The 26,641-nt window shown below is 34.0% G+C and overlaps 5 protein-coding genes across 5 annotated transcripts; 2 read left to right on the forward strand and 3 right to left on the reverse strand.

Annotated features, from left to right (window-relative positions):
- Nucleotides 1-325: 325 nt before the first annotated feature.
- On the forward strand, nt 326-1,142 carry LOC112053641 (probable 28S ribosomal protein S6, mitochondrial). The gene has a single exon (XM_024093123.2). It carries the CDS (start codon nt 492-494, stop codon nt 942-944), a length of 453 nt encoding a protein of 150 aa, XP_023948891.1. The 5' UTR covers nt 326-491; the 3' UTR covers nt 945-1,142.
- Nucleotides 1,143-1,664: 522 nt separating this feature from the next.
- LOC112053640 (Bardet-Biedl syndrome 7 protein homolog) lies at nt 1,665-9,714 on the reverse strand. The gene is made up of 15 exons (XM_052882287.1): nt 8,955-9,714; nt 8,736-8,859; nt 8,400-8,514; nt 8,200-8,329; nt 7,522-7,715; nt 6,929-7,109; nt 6,671-6,855; nt 6,351-6,468; nt 6,117-6,257; nt 5,497-5,729; nt 5,257-5,415; nt 4,530-4,639; nt 2,678-2,780; nt 2,337-2,458; nt 1,665-2,263 (listed from the first exon to the last, which is right to left on the reverse strand). The coding sequence occupies exons 1-15, from the start codon at nt 9,054-9,056 to the stop codon at nt 2,127-2,129; spliced, it is 2,154 nt and encodes a 717-aa protein (XP_052738247.1). The 5' UTR covers nt 9,057-9,714; the 3' UTR covers nt 1,665-2,126.
- Nucleotides 9,715-10,022: 308 nt separating this feature from the next.
- LOC128198204 (uncharacterized) lies at nt 10,023-14,609 on the reverse strand. Its single transcript, XM_052882288.1, has 2 exons — nt 14,553-14,609; nt 10,023-13,835 (listed from the first exon to the last, which is right to left on the reverse strand). Exon 2 carries the CDS (start codon nt 13,824-13,826, stop codon nt 12,384-12,386), a length of 1,443 nt encoding a protein of 480 aa, XP_052738248.1. The 5' UTR covers nt 13,827-13,835; nt 14,553-14,609; the 3' UTR covers nt 10,023-12,383.
- A 2,160-nt stretch (nt 14,610-16,769) lies between these two features.
- Nucleotides 16,770-21,995, forward strand: LOC112052461 (translation initiation factor eIF-2B subunit epsilon). Its single transcript, XM_024091546.2, has 10 exons — nt 16,770-16,987; nt 17,059-17,183; nt 17,460-17,651; nt 18,045-18,228; nt 18,659-18,903; nt 19,796-19,915; nt 20,336-20,643; nt 20,716-20,898; nt 21,088-21,368; nt 21,620-21,995. The coding sequence occupies exons 1-10, from the start codon at nt 16,895-16,897 to the stop codon at nt 21,827-21,829; spliced, it is 1,941 nt and encodes a 646-aa protein (XP_023947314.2). The 5' UTR covers nt 16,770-16,894; the 3' UTR covers nt 21,830-21,995.
- Nucleotides 21,844-23,312, reverse strand: LOC112052462 (anaphase-promoting complex subunit 10). Its single transcript, XM_024091549.2, has 3 exons — nt 22,995-23,312; nt 22,307-22,543; nt 21,844-22,123 (listed from the first exon to the last, which is right to left on the reverse strand). Exons 1-3 carry the CDS (start codon nt 23,089-23,091, stop codon nt 21,912-21,914), a joined length of 546 nt encoding a protein of 181 aa, XP_023947317.1. The 5' UTR covers nt 23,092-23,312; the 3' UTR covers nt 21,844-21,911.
- Between the last annotated feature and the right edge of the window lie 3,329 nt (nt 23,313-26,641).

A 26,641-nucleotide genomic window follows, 5' to 3' on the forward strand; every position in this document is an offset into this window, starting at 1 on the left:
AAAAATAAACCAATAGAATACAGATAAAAATGACCAGCCTAAATCTCCGTAGTCTGTACTCTATGGTTATTGGTTCCGGTCCGTTAGTGATGTGACGTCTTGGCACTTGGCACTTGGCATCGGCAATCTTTCGAATGGAAGCTGTAATCTTTGGTTTTAAAGAAAATAATGGTTATTTTGTTTAAAACCAAATTAATATCTCTAGATATTAATTTACTCTTTGCTAGAATCCAAAGCCGCGATACCACTGATTAGTCTTTAAGTAGTATTTATAAATCTGTGTAATAATCTAAAGTGGTCTGTGGATTTGTACATATAAAATAATCTGTGGCTGTGGATTTGTCTAAAAAAAACAGAAAATAACCTCAAAACTTCAATTCAAAAGTGTTTTTATTTCAAAAATCAAAATATTATTCATCTTTCTAATCCAAGGTTTCCAAGCAAGAAAATAATATTGCAGAAAAGACTTATACAGTAAAAATATATTTAAAATGCCTACCTATGAATTGGCTCTGATGTTGAGAACTATGCCAAAACCAGAATTGAAAACAACTCTAACACGAATATCCCATGCTATATTCAACAGTGGTGGTATCATACGAAATATTGAAAATTTGGGCTTCAGAGCGATGCCATACAAGACAAGTTCCCATAGTGTAGTCCACCGGGAAGCAAATTACTTTGTTTTTAAAATAGATACAGCAACACAAGCAGTCGCAGATTTAAAAGAAGAATACAGTAGAGATGTGGATATAATTAGACAGAGAGTTTATAAAGTACAAGAAAAAGCAGATCATAAGTGCACATTGGAAGAGGAACTATTGCCTGCTGCTTACCGGGAAGATGTTCAGAAGATGATTGAGTTAGGTAAAACACAAGTAAACCGATTCACTTATAAATTTAAATACAATTCAGGACTGGATTATTATCCCTTCCAAAAATAATTAAATCAATGTATAATCATAGATATTTTAGTTTAGCTGTATCAACTGATTGACCTCTACCAGTGGATCTAGCGTTGGAGGCAGTTCACTATAACCTATTTGTCAATAATACTGCTCTAATATGTACCACCACCCATAGTGCTTAGTTGAGTGTAAATATTTTAACAATAAATAGTTTAATTAGTAATAGCAAACAAATCTTTTATTATCTATGCATCTGGCGTGACATGATTCTAATATCTTGAGGCAAATTACTGGTAACTTGTACCAGATTAGAACAGCTACTGACAGTCTTGATATTCTAAGCAAGCTTGCTTTTTGTCAAGATTACCATTTTAGAGACCATCAATATAATATCTTCAGTACCCCTCATTTACTAGGACATGCTAATGAGCTCTTCAAAAAATTAAAAATAATATAAGTATCTATACTAATATTTAAGAAGTTAAATATCACGTGTCTCAAATGGTGAAGGATAAACATCATAAGAATTTTCTCAATTCTCTGTGTGTGTGAAGTCGGCCAATCCGCATTGGGCCAGCATGGTGAACTATTGGCCTAACCCCTCTCATTCTGGGAGGAGACTCAAACTCACCAGTGAGCCAAAAATGGGTTGATAATGATGATGACTAATTTTATAAACAGTTATAAGTTTGTGGTGCTCTCTGGATCTACTGAAATGATTTTGAAATTTGAAATTCTTTTACCAAGTCATAAGTCATACTTGATGTGTACTGTTTACCAACAAACAAATTTAAGATGAGACTATAAATCGCTAGTCACTTCACACCTAATAATAATTATAATTAACTTGCTCTTATATTAATGAAAACAAATTTGATAAGTACAATTAGATATAGTTAATATATTATGAATAACATTTTATGAAAAAACAATACAGAATTTAAAATAAATTAGTTACAATAAAGTATATGTTTTCTACCTTCAATTCTAATTAATTTTTTTGTTGGTAAACCGAGGCTTTAGTATAGAAAGCAATGTTATTTGTTAATGTCTATTCTCATAGGAATGTCAAGGCTTATGTGCAGTTATAGTGGACATTCATCAGCTGATAATGATTATGATAAATTGTATTATCAATCTTTTAATAAAACAAATTTATTATTGAAATAAATCTATTATATTGGACAGGTAAAACAAACTGATACATTTAAAAAAAATTCAATGTTTACTTAAAATTTCCGTAATATCTTCTAATAAACACTCTTTTAAAGCATTTTGAAGTATTGTAATATCATTATTATATTGTATGTTCAAAGATAATTTGCACCAATCCAAATACCAATTCTTCACTGCTTCTGCAAAGATGGTTTGATTTATTGATTAAAATATTTTTGTGTTAATACTTTATATACAATTTTTTTTTCTTACCAATTAAGTCGTGGAAATTAGTCTCTGCATCCTCGTCTGATTTTTTAAATATTTGTAGGTAGTCCTTGCATAGTAATTTTTGAGTTTCTTCATTTATTGAAATTTCATTCAAATCTAAAGACCTAGAAATGTTACATATCATTATAATAACAGTCCTTTCCTATATAAATTTTTCATTTAAACTCAGTGGTACAATTATCCGCCCACTGTAATATATTCGCGTATATTAAAGTGGGTTGATAATTGCACCTCCGAGTATATTTATGTGGAAATACATTTAAGGAATTTTTTTTATTCCTTTTATTGAGTTTTTGTTTTTACACTTAAAATGTAACTTTAACCTTATTGCTTTCTTTATCTCGATGTCCTTGTTTTTATCATACTCCATTTTAAATTTATCTTTGATATTTTGAAATGAAATTATGCAGTAATCATCAGGAATATCTGAAAACATAACATTACAGTTAATAATTACACAGAACATCTAAAATATTAAGGATATGGGTGTGCAATATTTTGTTAGATACATTCTATTTGATATTTTGCTAGATACTGTTACCGAGGACATTTAGGACCCACCACCATGGCTTCTAATGTATGCGGACGATATTGTACTAGTAAATAGGGACAAAGAGACATGAGAATGTAAGGTGACCACCTGGAAAGGAACGTTGGAAAACAGCAGTCTAAAACTCAATGTTATGAAGACAGTACCTTGTTTGCTCCGATACGGACCCAGGTAGTATATTGATCGGCGAGGAAAGAGCGCACTGCTCAGAATCCTTTAAATACCTCGGGTTGATCATGCATGAGTCTCATGTCATGTCATGAGTGTTATTGACCATGATCATAGGCGTATATAGCGGGGGGGACGGGTGGGCCGTGCCCACCCTAGAATAGTCCAGTGTCCACCCTGAATTCTGGGCTACTGATTTTAAATTAGTTATGATGGACGTTGAAATACAAAATATATAAAGAAAAATCAATATAATCAGTAGACTCGTCTCAGAGGCCAGCGTCCATAAACATAGTAAAAGATATTTCTATATTGAGTGTCCGGTGTTGACTCTCCTCAGCGGCATGTCAGGGGCCGGGCCTACCCTAGGAAATAATCCTAGATACGCCAATGACCACGATGTCAAGGCCCATATTTGACCTGCTTGGTCTTAGTAGGCGGGACCTAACTAGTGTTTTATGCGATCGTAGAATGCCGCTAAAGCTCAAGAGACTTATCTACAAAAGTGTAAAACGACCTGTACTGCTGTACGGTAGTGACACTTGGCTAGTCTTGACAAGGCATGTGCAGGAACTCCTAGTCACTGAGATGGTAATGCTACGATGGATGTGTAATGTCACACGTGGTGACCGACAACGTAACGAGCACATCCGCGGTAGGCTGTGTCCATGACATCGGAGATAAGCTGCAGGAAGTCCGTCTCAGATGGTACAGTCACGTTGCACGACGTTCGTAGAGCTCCGTGGGTAACAGATGTCTGAACATCGCAGTCCCTGGAGCTAAACCCCGAAGCCGCCCCAAACAGCGCTGGCTCGATTCGCTGGCATTGTAAACACGGACTTGAGAAATGAGAGCCAATAAACTTAAGAAGTCGGGCGCCCAAGATCTTGCAAAGTGGGCGAGATTATGCCGGATAGCGGACCCAGCAGACTAATGGGACCACGCTAAGAAGAAGAAGGGTATGCAGAGATAAAATATAGTTTATGTTACTCACTGATAATGTAGCATTGGTGTAGGTAAGAATTTGCTATTTTAACGCTTCTTCTGATCATTTGTATGTCAATGAATTTACAGTGACTTTTTAGCATTGAGCTAGTAAGCAAAAGCATGTATTTTATGTACATTGTACTTAATCATCAACTAATTTTCTATTATTTAGTGGAACCACGATTCCCGCGGTTTTACCCATTCTTGTAGGAATTAGGAATATGATGATAAAATATATACCCACAAAAAATATATAAAAAACGAACGTGGCATTCTATTGGTCAATGAATTTTCAAAATCTTTAGAAGATCAAGAGATTACAACCTCATAAACTTTACCTCTTAATAATATTAGTATACTTACATTAATTTCTGGCTGGAAATGTGCCTACTTATATCAAAAGACCTATTGACTCCATATCGGAAACAGCTATATAGTAATAATACTAATAGATGTGAAAATATACCAACCACATGATATATCAGCTCTAATATTGCGTTTTACGCAACAGTTAGAAATAACGTCTTTTAGCACGGCTATCGTAGATATGTTATCCGATTTAAAGACTGCTAATCCGCGTCTATAAAACAAACAATAATCTATAATATTTGCCAAATCCATTAAGTTTGTAAATTATTATTATCTACCTTATTAATATAATGTAGGAAATAGTAGTCCGAGATGGATATGACGTCGCTCGACCTCGTGTTGGCTCGTGCCGACGCTAGGTGGCGCGACTTGTTTCCGTAAAGAGTAGGGAGTTAGAGAGGGGTAGCGATCAGTTGGCGGGAACGACTTGCGATATAAGGGGCTCGTCGTACGGTCGGCTTTAGTATGCTCGTGGCGTTTGAGCCGTCCACATATCTTGTGTAATTCTTTATGGGTTACTTGGAATAGGCAGGGAGAGTGACTTGAGTGGAAAAGGGGAGTGTTAGTTAACTGTCAAAGGCGCCTTTAACCCTACAAACAACGATCACAAATTCGTGACTCTACTCAAGTTCATTCCAGAGAATGGCTGAACCATTCTTATTTTGGTTACAGTTTGATTTGTTAATAAAGTTTTCCTAACAAATATTGTGAATCATCATAACCTTTGTTCGACATTGGTTTTCTTATTTTTGTAATCAACTCCTGTATCTGCTAAAAATAATTATTCCTTACCTGTGTACATTATATTTGGTTACAATTTTAACTTACTGATATCGACAAATTAACGACGTTCCAAGAATCGTATGAGAACGTGCGAATGCAACATTATTAGCTGGTCGCGGTAATTCCCCTGGAAGAGCCTCTGATAACCAGGCTGTCATTTCTGCTACTGAAAAACCGCCAGATACCCGCAATTCACACCAACAACTATAAAAAAATGAGAATAAAATTGTCAATAAATGTATCGTTTCCAAATCGATTGAGGGAATGTTACTAAGTCTTCCTCACCTATTTTTTTCTTCTACTTCTATTGGCTCATATTTAGAATAATGTGGCAAAGTAGGTAAATGTAATTTGATTAATCGTGCTACTCTTGGGGCGCCAGCCGGTAACACATAAATGAGAACCCGAGTGCCTTCGACCTGTGTCTCGGCAGAAGACACTGTGCGCATACGCAACCAGAGCCGCCTAGTTCCTGCTTGACATCTAACTGTTGCAAGAAGTTCTGGATGCGTCGCTTCCTGTGAAAATAAGATAATATCTTATTTAACGTTTTGCTAAAACTGACGTAAACGCTTGAATATAATATATTTCAAAAGAAAAAATAAAGGATTCCTCTTTAGGTGTTGCGATTATCACAAAATCATCAGGAAATCATAAGTGTGCGGCCGTCAATATTTTCCCATTCAAAATTTCTGAAGATCATTTCTAAGACAGCGGAGAAAAGTTTTGGAGAGAGAGGATCTCCTTTTGTACCTTAAATTGCTTTTCTTTCTTTTCGAGCTGAATGCACGCAGAGCAGGGACATATATGTATAAATAAAATAATATATTAAACGCGAAACAAAATTACGAAAACTAAAGGGCTGACTTAAGGCTAGTGCATAATTAATCAAAATAATATCTTACCTGAGCTGAACACAAACTAAGAACGGCAGCACTGTCTGTCTGCAAGTCAAGTTTGTTTTCGCAATAAATAAACAACATATCCAGAGCAACCGCTGAAATAATTTTCACTTCTTGCCAACTGTTACTCGTTGCTCCTGAAAGCTACAAAAAAAGATATGATGAAAAACAATTTTAATATTCGCAATATATTGCGATATACAGAGTATTATATGTATATTATACTCTCTAAAATACCTCGTATTGAATATCCAGCAGAGGCGGTGCTGATATTCCCGGATATATAGATCGAGTATTCCGCTGATATTTATCCCGTTCATTTGCAACTTGTTTCTCTAACCTTGCTACTTCGTTCCTACAAAAATGATATTGATTAAAAAGCATTTACGAATAACTACACATACGTACAGCTAAAAAGTATTATAATTTTTTTTAGGAAATTTTACTGGATTCCATTCTGCTTGAAAACACTTTAGACCTGCCGCCTGGAATTTCAAGCAGAATCAGAATCAATATCAACCTATACCTATAGCCTATAGTAGGTACTTATTACTTACTCAAGTTTGGAGCGTCGCGTAACAAAAGCATCCACTGTTTTAGTATTACTTGTAGGAACATTTCCTGAAACAAGTCTACGTGATCGCAAACCAAAAATTCTTCCAGAAAAAGTTGTTGCTAACAACTCGGGCTCTTCTGTACCTATGCAACCTCCATACACAGACGTAACTGGCTCACCGCAAAACTAGAATATAAAATCGGTATTAATTAAAAAAAAACCGTTATATCTCGTTTTACAAATCTATAAAACTACTTACATAAGTGAACTTCAAACGAGGTTTCTCTTTCAAATTTTCCGTATTGATTAGGTATAGTTGTATGGACCCGTCGTGTCGACCTACAGCTAGATGAGTTCCTGAACTGTTGTTAAACCATCCAACGCACATAACTGAACCCAAACAACATCCTTCTACTAAACATTTGCTTGACAAGATTGATCTGAAAAATAACGCAGGTATATGCAACTATATGTATAAACATGATGGATTCATTTCTCCAATACCACGCACTCTGACCGCTCTAGATGTCGGAGTTTCCACACTGTGACGTTTTTCATATATTTTTGCAGTTAATTGGATCAAAATGTGCAGGGATATCTTGCAATTTTGTAAGAGGATGTAATTTAAATATTTTTTTTCTGTAATTTGTTATAATTATTGTAATTGCTAAAGTCATTATTGCTATTTTTTTATCTGTACCTATGTCATTCGTTTTTTTGTTTAATTTTTCTTACTTTTGTTTATTTTTAGTGAGGGGTTTTTCCTTTTCTTTTTCATGTACCTACTTAATTAGTGTAAATGGATTTGTCTGTACTAATTAATAATAATAATAAATAAATAATAACACTTACTCCTCATAGAATATTACTCCAATAGAACCATCAGCACCTCCGTAAAATACACAGATTTCTGTAGCATGTAAACATGATGGGACTGTGATACGAGTCGGCCCAGCAGCTATGTACGTGCGCTTGTACAGACTTCCATTTTCAATTATTATTGCTTCTTTGTTGGCGATCAGGACAAGAAGACGAACTTTAATATTCTAAAAAAACGAGGGTATTACAAAGATATACTTTGGTATTTGTGTCTTTTTAGTGCAATGCAACGATATTTAATGCAATGTGGCTGCAGTACACGGGAGTACGATTTGTCTTATTATGGATTCTTGAGTAAATGTGTACCTATAGATTTACGTTGTCGGAGCTCCGAAGCTATTGAAGAATAAAGAAAGTATACCTGTATTTTGAAATTGGAAAAAACCTAATAATTAAATTTAAAAATCCATGATATTCGTACTCATAGTCATATCTATTTAATACTAGCTGACGCCGCGCGGTTTTACCCGCGTGGTTCTCGTTCCCGTAGAAGTACGGGGATAATATATAGCCTATAGCCTTCCTCGTTAAATGGGCTATCTAACACTGAAAGAATTTTTCAAATCGGACCAGTAGTTCCTGAGATTAGCGCGTTCAATCAAACAAACAAACTTTTCAGATTTATACTATTAGTATAGATGCCATACTTACATTAGGCGTGGTAAATGCAACGGCATCAAGAACTCTATCATCGCACATATAACAATATATTTCTTGTAATTCCCTGTAGAATGTGACTGTTCGACCACTACAGAGTACCAAGTCACTACCGAATACGCACCTAAGGATACAAATTCTATTTAACAAGAAATTTAGAACGTATACATTTCGAAATGAAATCCATTACTTACATGGATGTGATGGTTTCTGCCACTGAAGTTTCGATGCTAAGAAATACCTTACCTTTTCTAGTGTAACCTTTTACTTCGTTTCCTGAGGCTGCGAAAATTTTTTCAGCATTGTTTCCTGTAATTACATTTATTGAAACGTAAGTATCTCTTTAACTTGATAATTTTCTCTTATTAATTGCCTACTACTACTACCTAGTTTTTATTATTATCCTGTTAAAGCACTTTATAGAGCTTTAGATAAATACTGGATGTGCTTTTATATCTTTAATTAATCTACTTCGTTCTTAAATATTTGAAATAATTATTTACAGAATTGGATACTTAATAATATTTTACCTGATGAAGATGCAAGTTGCACCGAAGTAATTGATTTTCCTGGCAAAGTCTTAAATTGAACTAGGGGTTCTTCGTCTTTTATACTCAAGCATTGCAATACTCCATTTTTGTCCCCTACTACGAACTGAAAATGCATAATATATAGCTTATGAAACATTCATTGCACTTAACAGGTGCAATTAAGGAAGGAAGTGAATTAAATTTAAGAAAATAAAAAACCTTTTGTTGTGATTTATGTTCCGTAGCTGGGAGTATTTTCAGGGAATCTGGATATGTTATACCACATAGAGTATAATCGATACGTGCTAAGTCGTAATCCATTTTCAGAATTATTTTTATAGTAAGTAATTTAGTTTAAAATATAACGTAATTAGTTTTACTACTAAATAACAAACAACCACTACGGTCACTACCCACTAAAGTATCTAGTTTTAACGTATATTCTTCTTTATTTATGAGCGTTATCATGGTAACAGAAAATGGTAAACATTACAATAATAGCCATGTATGCCGACTATGTTCGATGCCGAGTTCGATACTTCGTTTTATATTAATGAACTTTTCAGAAATTGATTGATGTGTGATTTAACCTATGTTACTTAAAGATATTAAATAAAAAACAGTTGACCGTTTATACACGAGGATTTCAAAAAACCGCCGTACCAAAATATCTTGGCTTGACGACATATACCTAATTACCTACCTATACTACAGCCTTTCTTGATGAATACTGTTTACAAACAAGCAAATTTAAAATGAGGGTAAAAATCACTAGTCATTTCACACCTAATAATAATTATAATTAACTTGTTCTTAAATTAATGAAAATTAATTTGATTAATAAGTTTAGAACAACTAGATATGGTTAATATATTTTCTTTAACATTTTATAAAAAAAACCATACATAATCACACTAATAATATGAAGGCGGAAGTTTGTGTGTAAGTGTGAAAATGATGAACGATGATGAACAAACATACTTACACACTGGCACTAGAATGTTTGTTGCTCTTTTACGCTGCGGCTATTGAAGCGATTTGGCTGAAATTTGGAATGAAAATAGATTTAACTCTGGATTAACACATAGGCTACTTTTCATCCCGGAAAAATCCATGGCTCCCGCAGGATTTCAGAAAAACTAAATTCCACGCGGACAAAGTCGCGGGCGTCCGCTAGTTTAAAATAAATAAGTTATTAAATGACATGTGTTTTCTACCAATTTCTTTGTTGGCAAACAGTACTCATCAAGAAAGGCTGTATATGTACATTATAATTCCCAGTACCAACAAGTAATATCATCATCATCATCATCATATCAGCCGATGGACGTCCACTGCAGGACATAGGCCTTTTGTAGGGACTTCCAAACATCACGATACTGAGCCGCCTGCATCCAGCGAATCCCTGCGACTCGCTTGATGTCGTCAGTCCACCTGGTGGGGGGTCGGCCAACACTGCGCTTACTAGTGCGGGGTCGCCATTCCAGCACTTTGGGACCCCAACGTCCATCGGCTCTTCGAACTATGTGCCCCGCCCATTGCCACTTCAGCTTCGCAACTCGTTGAGCTATGTCGGTGACTTTGGTTCTTCTGCGGATCTCTTCATTTCTGATTCGATCACGCAGAGATACTCCTAACATAGCTCGTTCCATCGCCCGCTGTGTGACTCTGAGCCTTCTTATGAGGCCCATAGTTAGCGACCAAGTCTCGGAACCATAGGTCATCACTGGCAACACGCACTGTTCGAAGACTTTCGTCTTCAGGCACTGAGGAATTTCGGACGAAAAGATGTCGCGAAGCTTCCCGAATGCAGCCCATCCGAGTTGGATTCGACGGTTCACCTCTTTCTCGAAATTGGACCTACCTAACTGGATCATATGTCCTAGGTATACGTATTCGTCTACAATTTCGAGTGCAGCGTTCTCAACTATAACTGGGTGGAGCGATACATGAGCATTACACATTACTTTCGTTTTAGCCATGTTCATTTTTAGGCCCACCTGTTGAGAAACTCTGCTGAGGTCATTGAGCATGGTACCGTAAAATGCTCCAACTTTGCCTTGATTTCGGGGTTTTTTAAAAATAACGTTTTAGTTTTAAGAATATTTTAGGTTATTTTGGTCAAATATGCAAGATATAACTTTAACCTATTGGTTTAGAGTCAATAATCGCTTGAAACCAGAAAGATGAATGAGAAATTGCGTTCTAAAGAACCAGGCAATGTAACTGTCGAAACACTAACATTGCCTAGCTACACATTTTTATTATTTACCTACCTTAGCAGTGTATAAATATACAAATCTACTAAAGAGTTCGTGTATTTTCATGCCATATACGCAAATTGATCCCAACACCCTTATATTTATTTTTAAGTCGGTAGGCAAAGTTTTGTATGCTAGAACTTATTTTAGGGATTTACCAAGGGCTGTCACAAAGAAAAAGGACATAATATAATCAAATAATTTAATAATCTTTTTTACATTTATATTGTAGCACACAATTATAAAATTAACACTCATTGAGGATTCATATTTATTGCTTAGGTAACTACCTAATTAAATAAAACTATTTGCGGTGGTAACATTATTATATAAAACTTGAAAATAATATAGTCTCACAAATAAAATGGAAATAAGGTATCAAGATTATAGATTATTAGAAAAAATTATGATACTAAAGGAACTTTTTTAAAATATTTCAAAAGTAAATACCATCTTCATCAAACATAATAATATACTCTTCGGGAGTTTCAGAAATTTGCAGAAGATCCACAGTTTTTACGATAGAATCTTCTGGTATGATATCCTTGTCGGTGACCCGTTTTGGTTTAATGAATTTTAAATTATCTTTACTTTGTTTTCCGACTGATTTGTAATATGATATAGCGTATGTTTTTTTTATATTATCAATACTGTCTATTTCACCGATGTAATATTTCCATAAATTGCGTTGAAAATATCTAGTCAAAACTTTATCTCCTACATTGAAAGCTAATGAATCTTTATTTTCTAGTTCAGTCTTTTTTAGTATGTCGTTTGGTTTTGATTCTCTTTTATCTCGTTTTGTTTTGAAATCATCTTCATTTTGATCAATCAACGTTTTGAAATCATCTTCGTTTTGATCAATGACTTCTCTTTCATAAGTAGTCATTTCACTCACCAGATTTCTTTTTCCTTCTTCCTTTGACTCTTTGATGGTTTTATTTATTTTCTCTGTAATTTTAATGGGATTTTTACGATTTTTTATTACATGGGACATATTTTTATTATCTTTTTCTGCAAAATTATATTTTTGTAAACTATTTTTGTTATTTGTCATTTCAATATTATTTTCCTTATCAGTTTGGATCCAACTGCCTGATACATTGTCAAAAATGTCATCATTATCACTATCACTTAATGTATTAATATCAAAAATGTCTGAATCACTATGTGAGCTCATTTGAACAACGCTTTCACACGTGCTACTACCTGAAGCTAATCGCATTCTTTTCTTTGGCGGATTTTTCTTTGCAACTTTTTTTTTCTTTTTAATAAACAAATCGGTGTCCTTATCAATTTTGGTTAATTTTAATGGTACCATATTACTTATATTGTAGAACGCTTTATTATCTTTAGAAAATCTAACTTCTGAAAGAAGTTTTATTTTTTAAGGTTTAGGGGATGGTGGAGTGAAGGATAATTGAATTTCGTTTTCATTAATGTTTTCCATACATTCGTTTTTATTGTCCAAGTTATTTATTTCACAAACTTTTTCAGTGGGCTTTCCTTTGGTTTCAGTTGGTTTTTGGCTTATTATTGCATCTTCCCCAGAAACTGATTTCCCTGGAGTTATTTTCAATTTTTGGTTCCTACCTCCTAACATTGGTTTCGACTCTCTGGAAGCTTTCAGGTACTCTAGAAGAGTGTGATCAAATTTTTGCCTCATCTGTCCGGTCTCTTCAGGTATATTTTGAGTAACTTTTGATGCATTAAAGGGAAAAATTCCAGCAGCTTTAAAACCACTTTTTAAATTGTTCTCGTTACTTATTTGTAGTTTATCTATTAATTGTTTTAGTAGCTGTGGAAAATGACATTTGTTTATAGTTGCAGCATTTTGATTTGCTAGTTTATACTGCAGCAAAATCGTTCGCCAGTGTTTCTTCATTGGACCGAACAATGATAAATCTAACGGTTGAGTGAGGTGAGTAGCGTTTCGCGGCAAAAACACAAATCTTATATTGTGTTCGCGGCATAGTTTTACAGTAGAAACGCTTATATGTGATGATAAATTATCGCCAATAATAACTTTTGGTCCATCTAAGCCAGTCGCCCAGGGTAGAATAATTTGTTCAAACCAGTCGTCGAAACATACCATGTCGAACCAACCTGATTTTGTACGATTGTATCGACAGCCTGAAGGACCATCTAGACACCAACGACTCCACAAATGCTCGGCCTTGTAGACTACGTATGGTGCCAAACATTTTCCATCAGCAGTGCCGGCAAACATAATTGAAACCGAGCTTTTGCTAGAGTTAACTACCCTTTCAGGGTGCTTTATTCCTTTTTTGAATATCGCTTTATTGCAACCAGGGTCGTCGCTCAGGTTAGTTTCGTCGTAATTGAGTAAATTCGACGGAGGTACATTTGCAATTTCAACTTCTAGGTGTTTGAAGTATTCATTTAACTCGGCAACGGACTTTGATGCGCGACTTTTCTTTATGTTCTGCGTTATACGTTGAGTCATTTTATGCCGTCTTAAAAAATTACGTGCCCAGCGTTCCCCGGGCATCTTTCCATGAAAAATATGTGATTTTCCATTATTTTCTAAGTGGTGATACACCACGATACGTAAATCTAATAAGGTTAAGGGACTGCCAAATTCAGCTGATACTTTCACAGTATCAGCTATTAGGATTTCTTCTTCTGCGCTTAGAAGTGTAGGATGACCTACAGCTTTTTGGTGATGATCATTGCATTTATTCAAAATTGTTCGCCTGGGTATGCCAAATTGCTTCTCTGCTTCGTATGACGATATTTTTTTTGATTTAACTAGATCCACCGCTACGTTTAACATTTCGGCAGAGTAATTAACGTATTGGCGAGGCATCTTCAATTACTACAAAAAAGGAAAAAAAATATGTAAGAATTGGATCATTTAATACTAGCGGACGCCAGCGACTTCTTCCGCGTAGAATTTTTTTTTTTTTAAGTATTGTGTGTTAATTCATACTATAATCTATCTCTAGTTCAAATTTCAGGTGATTCGGTTCAGTAGCCGAGTGAAAGAGTAACAAACATTTACACCATCAAATTCATCAGGTTTTCGCAAATCTCGAGAGTCCATGGATGTTTTCGGAATAAAAAAGCATAGGTATATGTGTTAATCCAGAGTAAAATCTATTTTCATTCCAAATTTCAGCCAAATTGCTTCAGTAGTAGCGGCGTTAAAGAGTAAAAAACATCCAAACAAACATACATCCATACTAACTTTCGTTTTTATAATATTAGTAGGATAGGTACATAGATAGATTATGACATTAATAAAAATAGCAAACATTTTGACAACAAAAATTGAAAAGTTATTCTCCGTTTTAACTTAACTCGAATATGAAACCATGTGATTTGACTAGTTCTATCTTAAACTGAAAAGTAGCAACCCTAGCCCTAGGCAAAGTTTCGTCGCTCTTTTTTAAAAGGACAGCATTTTAATATTTTCTTAATTTTACATCAATAAAATCGTGTTAAAAGCGCAAATCTTCGATAGAAAGACGGAAGATGAGTTATAATATAGTATAAGTCTTTGAAATCAGTATAAATATACTAAAATACCCACAAACTAAAAAGTTTTCGCACGCACAAATGACCGGCGGCCTCCATTTACCAATTTTTGAAGCTCACTGACAACATAGATGATACATTATATATTGAGATAGATACGCAACTCTCATTTCAGTTAAAAAAATTATGTACCGTGATCACTAGATGGCGCATTCTAATTAGATTTATTGGCTACCCATAGATGGCGTTCTCTCTACGAGTACAATCTATATTTTAGTTGTATGACTATTGCTGTTTGTTTTCCTTAATTCTTATATATTATTAATGAAAAAAATTTAACATAAACATAATATTTACAAAATCACCTATTTCACTATATAATACTAATGTACCCAAATATTTAAAATTGCCAAATTTTATAAATATATAGAAATAAGGAAAACAAACTGCAATAATCCTTCAAATATTAAAGGATTTTTAATCAAAGAAAGAAAAGAAGATTCTTATTATTCAACGATTTATTTTTTCTTTTGTGATTATGAAAATATCTTAATGCACTTCAGCAGCCTGATAACATTAGTGCACCAACTATGAATATTGACGTTTATGATTATAAATAACCACTGATAACATCTACACACTGGTCACCTTTAAGAACACGTAAAATTGCTGGCGACATTTTCGCCACGCCGTTTCGCGACACACCGGGCCGCCTTCTGAACATAGTTCCGATGGTGGTCGAGCATGTTCCATGGTTAATTATTAACTATGCACACAAAATCCACAAGTAATACCCAGTATAATCACTTATTTGTAACGATTACATCTTATTTTAATATTTTTCGTTCACCACTGTCACCAAGTTTTAAACAACATGTCACTATAGCAACAACAGAAAAAATTCAAAGACAGCTAAGCTAAACTGTCATATTTGAAACTATATTTTTTAAAATTTTTATAGTTTGAACAGGAGTGATTTTAATCAAATAATGTGCTTCATGCGTGCCATCTATATTGTGCCTGAGAAAACTTCGCTTAAGTTTTTGTACCGTGAGCGCTGGAAGACAGCACTTCATACAAAATATTTTACGTAAGCGAACTGTGCGGAAGTTTCACCCCCATGACTGACAATTTACAAATATTATACCACAGACAAAAGTTAGTGTTGCCACGAGTTATAATAACTCGTCCAGTTTGGAAATGATAGATATAATACTTTACTAATAAAATGAAAAAAAACACAACAGGCAAAGTAGGGCTAGGTCGGCAAAGATGCGGCATCTTACGGTACTAAGGTCATCCAGTCTCTGCCATGATGACTACATCGTCCGCGAACCGCAGTTGAGTGATGTACTCGCCATTGATGTTGATGCCAAGTCCGCCCCAGTCCAGAAGCTTAAAGACGTCTTCCAATGCGGCGGTAAATAGCTTCGGAGAGATCACATCTCCCTGACGCACTCCTCGCTGCAACTGGATTGGCCTCGTAGTCTGATCCTGAATACGGACTGACATAGTGGCGTTTTCGTACAAACACTTCAACGCTTGGATATACCTGTAATCAATTCGGCATCTCTGCAATGACCTTAGCACAGCCCAGGTTTCCACCGAATCGAAGGCTTTCTCATAATCCACAAACGCTAAGCAAAGTGTACAAGTAATATAGATGTGCATAAATCATGAAAAAAGTTACGAAATATAATTTGATTTAGGTTTAAAATTGAAACTCAAATCGGGGTTTGGGTCGTCCATTCTATTCTATTCCATTCCATTAACGCTATCGCTATAGCAATCGCTATCGCATCCCATCCCATCCCACCTTCGACCATTATTATCAGGCTTAGACAATTTAATGGTCTTAAGTTATCAGGACCTGTCTCGCTAACCGATACCCCTCTGGCAAAGATCAAAAAGCAATGATCTAACGCGATTATAAAAACTGTTGCTATAGAATCGATGTTTCATTGTTGTAATCGTTTTCGTTTTAAAAAGAGCTTCCTAAAATGCTGGTTTGTGTTGATTGTCTAAGTCACCTTGTCTCTTTTTTTGTGAAGTTAGTCTTTTTATGTGTCTGTCTCTTAGACCATTAATAACGTCTGTCTATTTACTACCATGTCTACGTTTTAAACTTTTAACCACAGACTACTAAAAAGTGTAAAAAAGAAGCTGTGATTCTAAAAGCAAGTACTCAAAGCTGTGATTCAAAAATGCTAACACCCAGACAAAAAACCATAAAAGTGAAAACGTCAAATCATTTAAATGTCATTTTCATTTGACGTTTGTGGTCATAATAACATAACCTAAAAATATGTTCCTTGCCTAAAAGTTTTACGTAAAGATCAAGTACATGAACCAATTTTTTGATGATAAATACATAAAACTGTAATATTATTTAAAAAAATGGAAAACGATAAAGAAAATGTGGTTCAAGCAGTGGTAATAATGGATGTTTTTAATAACAACTTTGTTCCTATTAGCAAAAGCAAACCCATGGTGAGTTTAAGTCTAATTCTAATTATTTTAATAAAACTTTAAAGTAAATTAATACACGTTGTATCTTTTAGGGCTTATTCCCCGTAGCAGGTGTTCCTCTAATAGATTACGTCCTGGAATCTCTGGTATCTGGAGGTGTAGGAGAAGCCATACTTTTTTGCTGTCAAGATGCCACTAAAATTAAAGATCACATAAAGTATGTAATAGGGGCGTAACACTATACACTTTACTAATTTAATAATAAGGACAGACTAAATCAATGGTTTTAACTTGCATGCTTATTTGATGCATTGCTCTTAATTAAGTATATTTCTTCTTAGTCTTTCATTTGTGCCAACAGAGCACAGTTTACTCGACAGTGTCATATAGATGGAGAAGGCACGTTTGTTCAGTGTTGAAATCTCAACTCTTGATTTACGTTAGACACCTTGGTTTGGCATTCCAGTTGCTAAAATAAATGCAAATATTTCAGAAAATGTAAGGAAGACAAAGTGCCATGGACTTTAATGATGGAGGTGCAAATCATGAGTTCAGACATTTGTCAGACTATGGGAGATGTAATGAGAGAAATAGACGCTGCTGCAATGGTCCGTGGATACTTTGTGCTGCTAGGAGTAAACACAATCACCAATATAAACTTCGCTGCTCTGTTAGAGCAACATAAGTAATATTTTATATTATCTTATTGAATCATCATCCGGCTATTTTCAATGGCTCGCTGAGGAGACAGGCCTCTCATAATATACAAACTGGTTTTTAGAACTCATAAGTTACCAAGTTGCTCAAACACAGGTTGATAATGTTTGACACTGTAACAATCAAGATCAGATGATGATAATGAACAGGACAAACAGCTAAATGTGCTCAGTGTACTCTACAGTACTTTTTTAAAAATAAATATTAAAAGAACATTCCTTTTAGTCCTTCAAACTAGATAATAAGCTTTTACTAGAGATGCATTAACTTCTATTAAATAAAAAAGAAATTAAATAAATTAATATTTTGTGAAGAAAAATAATAATATTGAATGTTTATGATTAATTAATTATTTAATTAGGCAAACCTGTAAGAAAGATAAAGGAGCAGCAATGACGCTTGTATATAAAGAGGTGGCTTGGGAGCACCCGTTAATAAGCAATGACAAAACTTTATTACTGGCAGCTGACGGCAATACACATAAGGTTTTGATGCATGAGAAATATAAACCAAAATCAAAGGAAGCTTCAGTTTCTTTGCCTTTGGTAATTATAATTTAACTTTAACTTACTGTGTTTGATAATAAATGTACCGTCAGGGTAATACAAACTCAGTGCTATTACTAGGGGGCACCAGATTACATAATAATTACCCACACATGCTATACATGTTTTTAATAATATATTGATATTGAAGTAATGCATAAAACTCTAAACATGCAAAAGACTACCTTTTTTCATTGTACTAGGGGGCACCAGATTACATAAAAATTACCCACACATGCTATACATGTTTTTAATAATATATTGATATTGAAGTAATGCATAAAACTCTAAACATGCAAAAGACTACCTTTTTTCATTGTTTATGATCTTGTTTCAAATGAAACTTTTTATACATATTATTTTATAGCTTTGATAAATTAATGATTGAAAATTATAATACAATTAAAAAAACAAATTGTATTATTTTCAGGAAATTGTGTTACAGCACTCTGAAGTCAAGTTGCATCACAATTTAGTGGATGCAAACATAGCTCTCTGCTCTCCATCAGTGCCACCGCTGTTCTCTGATAATTTTGACTTTCAGACCAGAAGTGATTTCATACATGGAATCCTAATAAATGAGGATATTTTAGCAAGTACTTTGTATTATACATTAATAAAGGAACATCAATATGCTGCAGCCATAACAAACTGGAAAACATATCAAACTGTTTGGTGAGATAACTGTTCGGCCTTAATGACTGTTTATATTTAATACTAGCGGACGCCCGCGACTTCGTCCGCTGAAAGTCGTTGTAAACTTTCAACTACCCTACCCTACACTACCCCTACCCTACCCCTGCCCTACCCTACCCCTACCCTACTCATTAAGGCTGCACTTCTTTATTTATTCCCCCCCCCCCGCGAGTCGCATCGAGCGCGGCAAACGTTACACAAAAATAATCCATATAGCATGAATTAGTATTCACGCGCGATGGCTCAGCGTATTTTTTGTATAACTTTGGTGTTTCTTTACCGATTTTTATGATTCTTTTTTTATTGAATAGGTAATAATGTTAACTTTTTTAATTAGGGATGAGTGATGAGTGTTATAAACATAAGAGTAGACAAATATAATTAGAAAGCTCCGAACTGCTAAGCTATCGGGAGTTACACGTGTTATTGTGAGTCAACCATAAAAGATAGACATATATATGCTGTTGTGTTTTTATAGATAATTTTAAGGAGAACATTTCCGTCATATATGATTTCCATGTAGCTTTAACCATTAAGGCTGTACACGCGACGAAAGCTTAACTGCTCTGCTCCTATTGATCGTAGCGTAATGAAAAGTATACTATAACCTGCCCAGGAGTATGTAGAATAATTGTACCAAGTTTCGTTAAAATCCGTCCAGTAGTTTTTGTTTCTATAAAGAACATACAGACAGACAGACAGACAGACAAAAATTTTACTGATTGCATTTTTGGCATCAGTATCGATCACTAATCACCCCCTGATAGTTATTTTGGAAATATATTTCATGTACAGAATTGACCTCTCTACAGATTTATTATAAGTATAGATTGTTTTTTTTTAAGTTAATGAAAATATATTTAATTTTTAGTCGGGATATTCTACACAACTGGGCATACCCATTGTCAATTGAAGCAGGGTCGTTTTACAAAAACAGCTACATGTTTATGGGAAACCACAACTTTAGAAAGATTAATTCAACTTTGAGCAGGTAAACATTTAAAGATGGTTAAAATAATATGTTAAAGATTATAATTTTTCAATTATTTCTTAAGAATAGAGGGGCACACAAAGATTGCTTAGGGCATCAGGTTACCTTAATCCAGCACTGCTAGATGTGCACTGTTTATCAATAAACAAATTAAAAATGAGGGCATAAATGGCTAGCATTTCACACCTAATAATAATTATTAAAATATACATGTTCTCACATTAATGAAATTATTAATAAGCTTAGAACAATTATTTTGTATAACATTTTATAAAAAAAAACAATACATAACTTAAAATGAATTTATTATAAAATTACATGAGTTTCCTACATACTTACTGTTTATCTGTTTCTTGGTAAATAGTGAACATTGAGAATGGCTTTAGTATAGGTTAATAAAATTATTAACTTAAATTTTAGATTATGTTTATTAAAAGAGGAAGTATTGATTGGAGAAGACACACATATAAGTGACATGTCAATAATCTCAAAGTCTATGATTGGCAACAATTGTAAAATCGGAAACAATGTTGAAATTAGAGGTAGTCATATTATGGACAATGTAGTTGTTAAAGACAATAGTAAAATATTGAATAGCTTTATTGACAACAACTGCACTGTGGGTGAGAATTCTAATATAGAAGGTGTAATAGCTGGAGCCAATGTATGTATAGATGCTGATAGTAAATACAAAGGACATATATTTGAAGAAATGAATACTGAGAATGGCAAGTATACAATCATTGTTGAAAAAATATTATGCTGATAAAACTTTTTGTCTCATAAGTAATCTTTTATAGATAAAACACTTTTAAAGTCAACATCTGAAAGTGGAACAGAGTGGGAGAATGAATCATCTAAAGATGGGGAAGATGAGTTTGTAGGATTTGAAAAGGAATGGAGTGACAGTGAATCATGCTATTCTTCTGATAGCAGTGCTGAATCTACTTTACCCGATTCTCCAGTACCAGAAGACACTAACAGTAAGTTAAAAACAAAAATCTTATTCAACATATTTATTATATTTTGCTTCAATTCTAGACCAAGTTCTAATTCTTTAATATGGTGAGATTTTTACCAATTACCAATAACAAATTCAAATTAGCATTGCTCACCACGATAAGTTTTACAGTATGCTTTTATTTATTGTTATTATAACTGTGTATTTTCAGTATTCCTTCAAGAAGTAATAGACAGTTTAGCAAGAGGCTATGAAGAGAAACTGAAATGTGATTACCTAATATTAGAAATTAATTCATCAAGATATGCCTATAATATACAGTTGCATGAAGTGAACTTCTTTGTCATAAGAGCACTGCTTTCAATGCCAGTATTGATTGATAGCAAAAGTGTACTCAATACTGTGAAAGACATTTTGAAGTTCTTCCGTCCAGTGATTGCAAATTATATCAAAAGTGAATCTTCTATTATGGATTGTTTAAGAGCTGTAGAAGTGAGTATCTCATATAGTTTTATTTTAAGTCTAATATTGAGTTATTTTGTTAGTGTACAAACCTACAAAACTAACCATACATTGGTAGAACTAATATTGAATTTCTCTGCTTGAATTTCATTTGATTTGTCAAAGATAAATGTCCTTTGTATGTTATTCATATTTGTTCTTTTACCATTTTGAGGGAAGTTTAATAGGCTAATAATAGCTCTATATAGAGAAAAATTAAAATATTTTTTTCTAACTTTTAGGATAGCTGCATTAAAAACGAATGGCTAAATGGAAAAGCTGGACAAGTGATTCATCTATTATATGAGTCGGACATTGTTGATGAAGATTCCTTGACAGAGTGGTTCAGAGACTTGAAAGAAAATGAAAGTGTACTTGTTGATCAAACATCAGTTGTGAAGTTCTTTGAATGGCTGCAAGAAGCAAGTGAGGAAAGTGAAGACTCTGATTAATAAAATAAAACATTGTTTATAAATTATAGTTTAATTTGGATACAGCTGTAAGTTAGAACTTTATTGTTTTAAGATTATAATTTTATCGAATTGTAGCATATTGCTGAAATTGTACAGTTGAAAAATTTCTAAATTTGTTGATATCAAATGAAGTTGGTTCACATGGGGAATGTATTTTTATTTGCCTCATATGTGTGTCTCTTCCATTTTGGTGGTTGCTCAGTACTGCTATTTGTATCATATATGTTCTGATTGGTCTATCATGGATATCCTTGATTGGTATCATTTCCCAACCTGAAAAGAGATATTGAATTAATTTATAGTATGGTTCAAATAATGATTTTAGCTTGCAAAAAACTGCAAAAGTTTCAATTACTTAATTAAGCACATGATGATAAAATAAAGATATTAAATGAAAGTGTCATAGAAACATAAACATTTCTCAGAAGCGTGACTCAGACTTTTAGAATAACTCACCACTGGGTTCTATTAATTCAATTACTTCTATTTCCTGTAGGTCATTGAAATGTGTTCCGGCTCGTATAGAGATTCTGCTTGGGGTATAACTCTCATCCAATTTATAATCAGTATAAATGTAAATATGTGAAACCATGGTTTTTCTTTGAAACTGGATGTTAACTAAGTGCGGCAGTTGACCATCTGATTGCCAGTAAGTGTCCATACAATCATCTCTTAATTGATCAATACCAAATCCTGCATTGAAAAAATATCTAAATGTTTATAGCAATACTATAGACTTAGAAGAATAAAATAGAAGTTAATTGTTGACTAAAAAGTTTTCCCTAAATCCTTCAAACACTCGGTAAAAGAGTAATTAAGCTTTGAATAAATGCTAAGAATAAATTGCCTGAGGATGTATTAACTGCAAAGTCACAAAATGTGTTCAAGAACCATTGGGATAAATATATTTAAAAAAAAACAAGAAGCACAATGATATAGGCAAGAAGCAAAAGTTGAGTCTCTAATATAAAAAATCTTTTTCACAAAAAAAATTAACCAATGTGATTATTTGAATCTATGTATACAAAAGGTCATGCATAGAAAAAAAACCTTGTAATTTGAAGAAAAAATATTTATATTAAACAAACAACAATCTAGCTAAACTGCTACCATAATGAAGTAATAGGTAATTTGTTTGACATACCTGGTTTGCAGGAGGACAAACTCCATATAGCATGGTTGCCAACTTCCCTAACAGTTCCAGACCTTTCACTAGCTAAAGGATCTTTTTCAGAAGTCATTTTGTATTGCCTTTAAATAAACGATTGAATACTTTACTCTGATAATCGAGGTTATGAACATATAAAAGAATTTATATTTTCTGTGCAAGTTTCAAGTCAATCACATCTGAGTAATTTATGAAATTATGTTGGAAAATTACACGAATGAAGCATTCAGAAATTCAGTTTATTTTTGCAAAAAACAAAAAGCAGTCGCTTCACTGTCAGTGTCATGTCACAGAACAATCTGTAGCAAAGAATATATACTCCAAGGAGAAGAAGTGTACATACACGAAAACGTTAGACATAACAGCGCTATTATTTCCGCAAACGGAATATTTTAGAACTAAAACAACAAAATGACTAAAACGGCGCCAATTTTAAATGGAGATTATTGCTTTTTTCATCGCGTTTCTATTTACATGAAAACAAAACACAAAAAAGCATTTTTGAAAATTTTGTCTGTGTTTGTTTGTACTGGTTAATCTTTGGGACGGCCGATTTTAAAGATCATCAATATCAGCCTATTTTAACGGCCCACCCATTACAGGGCCCGGCCTCCTTGGCTAGAGGTCAGGGGATATGAAGTTTAGACCCACCACGCTGCTCTAATGCGCGTTGGCGAGCTTTGGCAATAATATTTTATACTGAGTATACTTACATAGGTTACGTCGTCCCTGCAAAATCGCCACAAAACGTGATCCGAATTTAGCGACTCCACTGAGCGCACTCATGCACAACTTTGTCTTTAATTCCATTATATATTTATCTATAGGTATATAGTTTTTACTCTTACTGAACACACAACCAGATATTTAACCAGATGGTTAAATAATTGGCTTAATATAAGTATGTTTCTTGAAGAAAAATACATTTTTTATCACTCTTCTAAGGCAAAATGTTCGCCGGTGAACCACAAAGCGGCGAAGTAACATTTGAAGCTGTTTTATTTTTTGTGTATTATTTTTTTCTGTTAACAACAAGTTTATCAAACAAGAAAGCGATCAAACAAACCAATCATAAGTCTTCAAAAAATATCGTAATAGGTACTCAGGCTGTATTATGGACCCGTACAAATGAGTGGTTAATCAACGACCTTAGTTTGTCTTGTCCCCGTTGTGGACAAATTAAAGATGAATGATTAAAATGTAGTAAAACATTGTAGCAAACTTTTTATGATAAAGTAATGATTTAATTATTAAAGTAGAATTATCAAGATTTTTTAAATATAAGTAAATTGTCCGCCTCAATTTTGATGTGCTAGAGCCCCATCTCTAGTATAAAATATTATTGGGCTTAGGGTATTAAATCAATAAACGATCACTATCACATGGTAATGATGATAATTTATTAATTTTACTTGATATTTCTTACAAGAAAATCTCAGTATCTCATAGCGCGACCCAGGTTTCGAACCCAGAACCCCTTGTTCCGAAACCACATAGGCTAAACCATAGGATTAACGAGGCTGTGTGGTAGATAGAGGAGGTCATTGAGTTGTTTTTCATCCCAAAAAAATCCCTGGTTCCTACAAGATTTTTGAAAAACTGAATTTCACGCGGGCGTCCGCTACTCGTAGTTTAACAATATCACTTATTCATAATAATTACTTATTCATAGTTATCCTCACAGTTACAATATATTATTATCACGATTTTAAAACTGTTGAAACCTTTGCAACCGCGTTGAAACTGAACTTTAATCTAGTACGATTAGATTATTAATTGGACCATAGGATCTATGAAATCAAAATGTCGTTGAATAAATCTATGATTCACTGTCGTAGCCTATGATTAATATGACCGATCATGACAATCACGCAAATTGACAAGGCATGGAAAAAATAATTCGAAATAAAAATTACGCATTTTAGAATTTAAGGTCAATGATTTTATAACTCAAGCTTGGCTAAGTGAATGTGGCTATAATGTTCTGCAGTTTCGAATTTATTTAAAGTTTTAGTGAGCTTTTGTCTTTACGCTCCTCCTGAAATTCCTAGTTCTCAAATATGGGTTTTGGTCAAATAGGGAAAAAGCAATTGGAACAGTTATTTGCATTCAAGGGTTCTGTGGTCGCGTTCAGTGCGGCTAGCTTCATAAGCTTGGTGTATTTTACCGATTGGAAAGCCGTCTGTCTATATATTCCCTACTACAATAAGCAGTTCAAGGAGTGTAAACCAACGGAATAAAACCAAGACTGAGCTTGTTAGAAATTTTAATAAATTGTCCTAGTTTGAGCTAAATATTCATGAATTGAGACGTGTAATTGTAATTATATTCGAAACAGCGCACGCTTTGTTGGGGATCATTTTTGGGGCACGCGTTTACTTGTTCTGATTCTATAGAAATTTGGATGGAGAGTTGTAATGACTAGTTTGAGAGATCAGGTGTGTCGGGATTTTCTGTAATATAATGTCAACCGGCGCGCGCGCACCCGGCCGTCGGCAGCTGCTAGCCCTCCGCCCTCCTCCGGCGCGTGCATTTGTGCGCCCTCTGAACAAACACCTCTCGTTTTATAATTTTTATTGTAATGTATAATTTTTATTGTTATTATTTTAGGCAGTAAAAATTTAAATACGGCGTGTTACCATTTCTTTTATTTCAATGAATAATAATACCTGCTTGTAGTAACTAGTACCTACTAGTTATTTAAATCATACACGCGTATCAGGTAAGTACATCAATAATATTATCTCATTCATCAAAAATTCAATTGCTGAAAAGCTGGATAAGAACTCCAAGTTTGCTACTACTTATTACTTATGTGCTTATAGGTACATATTTGGAATTTTAGTAAAACCGGCCAAGTACGTGTCGGATTCGCGTACGAAGTGTTCGTAAAGGGATCTTTAAAAACGACAATATTGTATGGGAGCCCTCTTAAATATTTATTTTAGGTATTCTGTTTTTTTTTAGTGTCTGTGGTTATAGCGGCAACAAAATCTGAAATACATTTAACAAATCATCTTGAAATGAAATGTATTGTTTTATCAAGTTTACATATTGGGACCTTTTATTAAGTACTAGTCCCAAAAGTCTCATCTAGTCCCATAAAAGGCCCAAATTTGCCTTTAGTCTGTCTGACTATCACGGTTCATGAGATAGGTATAGCCTTGTAACAGACGGACGAACGGACAGCTGATTCTTAGTAATAGGGTCCCGTTTTTACTTCTACGGTATGGAACCCTAATAAAAAACGGAAGAAGCGCGAGTTGAAGTCGTGTGAAGAGGGTTCCGTACGATCTATCACATTTATTACAATCTGACTTGTAAGTAAAAACATGTGGCCTCGTATTTTTCGATAAATATTTTTCTACAAACCAAACATTACAGTTGAAAAATATGTTCTCCCACCAACCATGAACTTATAGGTTTGCCTGTAATTTATAAGTAGTAGAAAGCTAGTTTCAGAATTTTTAGGTTCAATAGTTTCGAAGTTAAGGAGGGAGTGTGGTCCATTTTTGTTCACTTGACAACAATTTATTTTAAAGTTACTAAATCATGGAAGTTTGCAAATATTTTTTTTTAAATTTTCCATCTTTCTCCTCACAAGTAAAACAATTTATCGCTCC

Source organism: Bicyclus anynana, chromosome 6, assembly GCF_947172395.1.
Source record: "Bicyclus anynana chromosome 6, ilBicAnyn1.1, whole genome shotgun sequence".
Lineage (NCBI taxonomy): Eukaryota > Metazoa > Arthropoda > Insecta > Lepidoptera > Nymphalidae > Bicyclus > Bicyclus anynana.